At 46.3% G+C, this 6,734-nt stretch overlaps 1 protein-coding gene across 1 annotated transcript; it reads left to right on the top strand.

The window, feature by feature from the left end:
* The first annotated feature begins 1,627 nt into the window (after positions 1 to 1,627).
* On the top strand, positions 1,628 to 2,189 carry LOC136454132 (basic blue protein-like). Its single transcript, XM_066454674.1, has 2 exons — positions 1,628 to 1,881; positions 1,984 to 2,189. Exons 1-2 carry the CDS (start codon positions 1,701 to 1,703, stop codon positions 2,187 to 2,189), a joined length of 387 nt encoding a protein of 128 aa, XP_066310771.1. The 5' UTR covers positions 1,628 to 1,700.
* Positions 2,190 to 6,734: the final 4,545 nt, after the last annotated feature.

Below are 6,734 nucleotides of genomic sequence, written 5' to 3'. Positions count from 1 at the left end.
AAGCGCAGCAATGTAGCTCTAGTAAATTGCTCGTGTCATTGAGTTAACTCACTTGTGGGTAGATTCTTGCGGTGTCCAATTATGTGGACGAGGTTCGTGTAATACCTCTTAGCCGCCGAACCACCAAGTGTTGGTCGACACAACGGGGATTAGCGTGTCGGCAAGCACGTGAACCTCGGAAGAAAAAATGATTGTCTCTTGCCCTTTGGTATTCTCCCGGTGATTGAATTGGTATTCATCTTGTGATTGGTTCACTTCTCTACGCGACGGTATAATCATCCTACTCACTCCTTTACTTTCCTGTAAACTAGTTATAACAAGCTCTTTGGTGTAGTTAGAATTGAGAGCTTGCTTTGTAGCTTAAGTTCATCTAGTGGAGCTCTTTAGTGTAGCAAGTTTGAGAGCTCTTAGTGAGTAGCAACATAGCCTCTTGTGTGCCTAGTGATTATAACAACTAGAATTGTTAGATAGGTGGCTTGCAACCCTTGTAGAGCTAGAGTAAGTTTACATTTCGCTATTTGTTATACTAATCAAATGGTTCTAGTGATCTTATAGATTTTTAAATAGGCTATTCATCCCCTTTTAACCATATTAAGACCTTTGAACGCTTGCCGTACAAAGCTGAAAAAATTGGACGGCAAAGATGTCCGGCTTACGCAGCCAGGCCGAGGATGACTGCATGGTGGCTGGGTGCTGCCTCTCCACCAGACGCACGGCTCGAATCCAAGGCGAGGATCATATATCTTCGTGGTCATCTTGCTGCGGCAACTGTTATTCAAACAACGCGTGCCATGGACAAATACGCGACGTACTCAGTATAGTAGCTCTTCTTCGATTTGATTACGTCTAATCTGCATTGGTTGAGTAGTTGCGAATTATATCTCATTAAGCCATATTTTACTATTTCTGTTTGAGTGAAAGTTCTGTGTTCAACTGGAATTGATTGTTCGTAAATGAGAATTGTCAAAATTACTTGAATAGTTATATGATATTTTTCTTGGTTTTTTTATTTTCTGTATGCTTAATTTGGTTCCCTTTTGGAATCTTTTAATTTGGCTTCTGGACAAATAATCTGGATTTTTTTGTTTTTGTTTAATATTTTTGTATTATTTTGATAACTTGTATTTGGTTCATTTGATCTGGATCCTGTGGTTATGAGAATCAATTGTTTTATGGATCAGAAACACTTGATTTTATTTCTGTTCTTAATCATGTGTTTAGGTGGCATCCAACACTCGGGGTGTCAGATGCTGTGAAACACCCAAGTGCTGAGTAGTCAGATTCCTCTTTTAGGCTTTAGCCCAGTGCTGGATCCGCCGGCGCTCACTAACCGCCATGCTTGTGACAATTGAATGGATGAACTCTGCGTCCAACAAACGAACCCATGCGCCCTGCCAAAGAGACGATAAATCCAGGCCACCCGGACCTTGTCGTGTCGTCGTCGTCGTCTGCCGTGCAAGGCGCATCGGAAACACCGCTGGACACAATCGTCCTGTTGCCAAGCAGCCAAGGCTACCCGGTAGTCGCGAAAACCATGAAGGCACGTTCTGTGGTCAGGTCAGGATCAGGTGGTGTATATATACATACATGTGCGCTCAACTCTGATGCCAAACACGCACAGCAGCATCGATCGTCGGCCGGGCAACAAACACCAAAGGCTGCACGCACCGGCCCCGGCACCCGCTTCACTTCCGTGTCAAATGGCTTCCCGTAAGACACTGCTGGCAGCTGCAGCCATGGTCCTCGTCGCTACCGCCGCATTGCTCGTCCCGGCGACCGCGAAGAAGACTTTCACGGTCGGGGACGACTCCGGCTGGGACGTCGGCGTCGACTATGACACCTGGAAAAGCCACAAGAAGTTCAAGGTCGGCGACACGCTCGGTACGTACATGTAACCGTAACTGTGGTTGGCACTTGCCAGGGCACGATGCCGCCACGGCGTCGCGTGGTGACTAACTTGCCTGGTTGGCTCGCACCTCGCAGTGTTCCGGCCCAACAACGCGGGGCAGGACGTGGTGTTGGTGGACGAGCAGAGCTTCGACGACTGCGTGTCGCCGGACAACGCTCAGGTGCTGAGCTCCGGCAACGCAGTCGCTGTGAAGCTGGGGCAGTCCGGCCAGTTCTTTTTCATCTGCGACGCCGAAGGGGCGTGCGCGTCCGGGATGAAGCTCGCCATCAACGTCCACTGATCGGATTGCCGCCTTCAACGGCGAGACGCGAGGTCACGCCGTCTCGTTGCTTGCTCTCCATCGGCCACACACCTGCGACTGCAGTAGTAGTAGTTCGCGAGGGGTTTGGATACATGGGTGGATGGGCCTTCATTTCAGAGCATTTTCAGTACCAACTTACAAATAAACAGAGTGATGTATGTATGCTCCGGTTGTCTGGTCTGGTCCGGTTCTTCAGTCAAGTTTGCTCAAATCAACTTATTATCAATCCACTTTCCCTAGTTTCTACTACTGGATTATAAGCCTCTGTCCTGCATTGTTTTTTTAGATGATGGAAAAACATCCGGCTTCATCCTCACGGATGAGGAATCGAACCAATGTTATTACATTACAGGACATAAATGCTTGAAACAAAAACAGTCTTATATGCCAAATAAACTTAGTTTGTCATCACAACACTGCAATTGACTCCAATGATGGTCCTGTATAAAGTTTTAGATTTATTACAATTGTCAAAAAACAATTTTGTTTCTTGTCAACTAAATGGAACAAGAGAAGGTTGTTGCCCCCGTTAGTAAAAACAATCTTTTTTTTTTCTCCTTGTTTACGTTACAACAACTTTCAAAAAGGTTCACAACACTTATAGGTAGAACAATACCAAAAACAACAAATAAGCACCACCAAAGAGCCTTTGCCAAATAACAATCAAAGAATATGTGCTGAATTGTTTCATGTCCACTATAGAAGCTATAAAGTTTGCTTCCCTACCATTTTCTCTTAGCAAGATTATCTTTAGTTAGTATCACACCTCTTTTAAGGAACCACATAAAGACTTTAATTTTTAAAGGTTGTTTAAACCGCCAAATTTTCTATGGGAAATTGGTGCCTGTATTAGTCAAGAACTTGTACATAGAGCTAATTGAGTTGGAACTGTTTCTGTTCAAAGACCAAGTAGTCATGTCTCTACTAAAGATGTCAACGGGGCACCGTTCCCCGATTCCCCGCGGGGAATTCACCCATTAGGGGACGGGATGGAGAGATCCCTTCCCCCACGGGGAGTTAAATGGGCCAAATCCTATCCCCGTCGGTATCACGGGGGCGGGGATGGTATGCAGCCCCCCATCCCGCTCCCCGCGGGGACCCGACTGCACGCTGAAGGCCCACGAAGGCCCAATACCTATACATGTATATATAAAAGGAACTTTGACCTAACCCTCGTTCCTCAGCCTCCACTCGCTCTCCCATCCGTTCCCCAAACCAAGCTGCCGGTTGCCGGCTGCCGCCAGCCCACTAGCGCGCACAAGCTCCGCGGTTCAGCGATGGCGCGCCCCCCGCCCTACGCTGCCTGGGCCCGCGCCGGCATCATCGGAGACTGCCCTGTCCTGCTCGCCGGAAGGAGCTCCCAGTCCCTGCTCACCTGAAGGCCAGCCTCGCCGCCAGCCAGGAACCCGTTCATGCAGTAGGCGTCGTCGGCCAGGATCCCGTCCTGCTGCTCCCCTGTAACGAACGCCACCCGGCCGGCTCCACCGGTCCCTGCAGCCGGCGCCGGCGACCTGCATCCCAGCTAGGCACTCCCCCCGAGCCGAAGGTGAGGGCCCTGCTCTCCCGTCCCAACTCGCCCCTGCCCCCAAGCCTCCACAGCTTCGCTCGTTCTCCTACCGCTCACTCCTTGCAGCCTCTCTACGGGCCGGCCTTCAGGCGACGGCGACCGCTCACTCCTTGCAATCTCTCTACGGGCTGGCGACCGCACAAGCTCCGGCGACGGCAAGTTGCAGATCCAGCACCGGCAGATCCACCCGGGGATGGGGACCCCACGGGGATGAAATCCCCACGCGGGGACGGGGATGGGGAGAAACTTGCCCCCGATAACATTGACAGGGATGGGGACGAGGGAAGTTTTATCCCCACGGGGTCGGGGATGGGAGAGCTATACCCGACGGGGAATTCCCCGTTGACATCACGAGTCTCTACCTGATTGTAAACTGACATTCGCAAAACGTACCCCTAAGTCATTCCATTTTATCCCTATTAGTCCCCTTTTAAATTAGATATTTAGGAGAACACTATTTAAAACTTCGAAAACCATTCTCTCTTTCTTCGGAACAATGTTATATAGATTCAGATAGGGGCATTGCTAAGGTGCACCCTTTACTTACTAAGAGGTATATCTTAAATATAAGCCATTGATTTTTTTAGTCTTTTTGAGCTAACTAATTAATTAATTAATATGAGAAAATAAAAAAACTCGATCAAATCCTCAAGTAACGGAAGAGAGAATCCAGCATGGCGCCTTCCTTTTGGGCTCAATGTGAATACACCAGTTTTGCTTTTATCTTTTCTAATATATACACACACATTAAATGTACAAAGAATTTTGGACTGAATACCCTTAGTAAATACTTTAGTCTATTTACATACGGATGTAATTAATTTATGTTTTAATTAGTTCTGATATTTTTTCATAAAATTGGTCAAATTTTTTATGATCCGAGTCATGTTAAAATTCTACATCACCCATATTATACTCAGTTAAAAATATGTGAATAATATCAACAACCAATGCGTTAGTTAAGCCTTGAACTTTAGCGATCTAAAATGTGTTACATGCTAACACATCACATAATCGAGTGCGTATATTATGCTAACTCGACTAAAACTATGTTACACAATTCAGAAGGTCTTCTAATAAAACACGTAGCTAGCATGTGTGTCTATATATATATATATATATATATATATATATATATATATATATATATATATATATATATATATATATATATATATATATATATATATATATATATAAGTGGCCGCATAAAGTTTTGTATATACACACACACGTACAGTTCCATGTATGTTGGACACATTCTTGACAGTGTCGAAGTGAATTGGAGTAAAATTAAACTAATTTCTATTTCATTTCACTCCAACAACGTGGATTGAAGTGAATACACAAGACCAGACGTTTGGGCACGCTCGTACGGTAGGGGTTACTTGCATAAAAATAGATAGTTTATTTATGGTAGCTAAATGCATTGGATGGATAGGACCGGTGCACTACTGCACTTGAGTTGAGGTGGCTGCCTGGCTGGCTACATTCAATTAGTTTGTTGGGTTTTTTTTTTTTTTTGGTGAGAAATAATTGGAGCGGTAGAAAGTGTTGTACCGAAGATATACATGTATACTTCAGGATTATAGAGACTGAGATTCATATAGGAGTATTTCAACTTTCAACAGAAGCAGACGACTGGCGACTGCAGCTCGTTCAGTTCGGTGCGTGCCATATGTCCACATCATGGTTCAAGGCACATTTAGGACGCAAGGCTGAAGGCGATCCAGGCTTGTTTGGTCTCAAATCCACGTGATTTGATTCGAAGCCTGCTATGCGTTTTTTCCCGGATCGGGTACAACTCGATGAACACTACCCCTACGCTCCACACTCACACCATACGCATATGTACGCGTGCGCATCCATACACAGATAAAGAAGAGATTGGGATACACGCCGTCTGTTAGATATTATGGGCTTGGCCCATTTATTTAATAACTCTATTAAACTCTATGGTCCGTACATGTGCATTAATGGTTTTATACCATATGGGAATTTAATCGAGAGGCGACTCTACTTAAATACTTGGTCATTGGTCGATCTATTTGAGAAGTAAAAGTGGATCACCTGGATGCCACACGCGCGCGCGCGCGCCGCCGCCGCCGCCGCCGCCCGGCCCGAGCCCGTGGGCGTGCGGGCGGCGGCGAGCGAGCGGACGGGCGGGCGAGGCCTTTATTTTTGAAACTGACGAATTGATTGGAATTGATTGGAGGAGTTTCTGGTAACTCCCGTGACTCCTAGCTCTCCGTCTCCATCTCTCCCACCGCAGAAGGGAGGTGTGACCCCTCGGTGCCGTCGGCTTCTCGTCTTCTGGCCTCTGCCTATAAATCAAATCCTCCCTTCTCGGTTAAACTCTCTTGGCGAAATACACCACTTTTCAGCAGCGCAAGTTCTTCCCGTTCCACATCCGGCGAGCACCAGAGATGGAAGAGTAGGCCTCCGGAACGCATCTCCGTCGTGGGCTTCACCTGCTCGGGTGAAGACGGGCGATTACGTTTTTGGGGAGTGTCGGTGGTGGCACGACTACTCGCTGGTGAACCTGTAGCGGTGCCTCTTCACGGCATCCTTTTCTGCACTGCATCGAGCGGGACGACTACAACAGCAAAGCACCACCATGGCTTTTCCTGGTGCGAGCGGCTCCGCCGCAGGGTATAATCTCCTTCACCCTCTTCTGAGTTTCATTATCAGTATCATGATGTTCCTAGGCAATATTGCTTTAATATTCAACATGCTCTGTTTGGTTGATTTGGATGATTATGCTAGTACTGGTTTTCTGGTTCCTTTTAATTTTGTGATCATCATGATCTTAATATTTGAGAACACATCTTTTATATTTGTGATCATGTCTGTGATGCTTCAGTTATATAAAACGATCATGTCTATGATGCTTCAGCTATGTAAAACAATGTTTCATATATGTTTCGGCTCTATAATTTGTCTTATCATCATGTTAA

The sequence above is a fragment of the Miscanthus floridulus genome, chromosome 1, assembly GCF_019320115.1.
Source record: "Miscanthus floridulus cultivar M001 chromosome 1, ASM1932011v1, whole genome shotgun sequence".
Taxonomy (NCBI): domain Eukaryota; kingdom Viridiplantae; phylum Streptophyta; class Magnoliopsida; order Poales; family Poaceae; genus Miscanthus; species Miscanthus floridulus.
This window is presented reverse-complemented; position numbering and strand designations above follow the sequence as displayed.

Coding starts and splice junctions, on each gene's coding strand:
- LOC136454132 (XM_066454674.1), top strand. CDS start 1,701: ATGGCTTCCCGTAAGACACTGCTGGCAGCTGCAGCCATGGTCCTCGTC. Junction 1,882..1,983: donor CAAGGTCGGCGACACGCTCG/GTACGTACATGT, acceptor CGCACCTCGCAG/TGTTCCGGCCCAACAACGCG.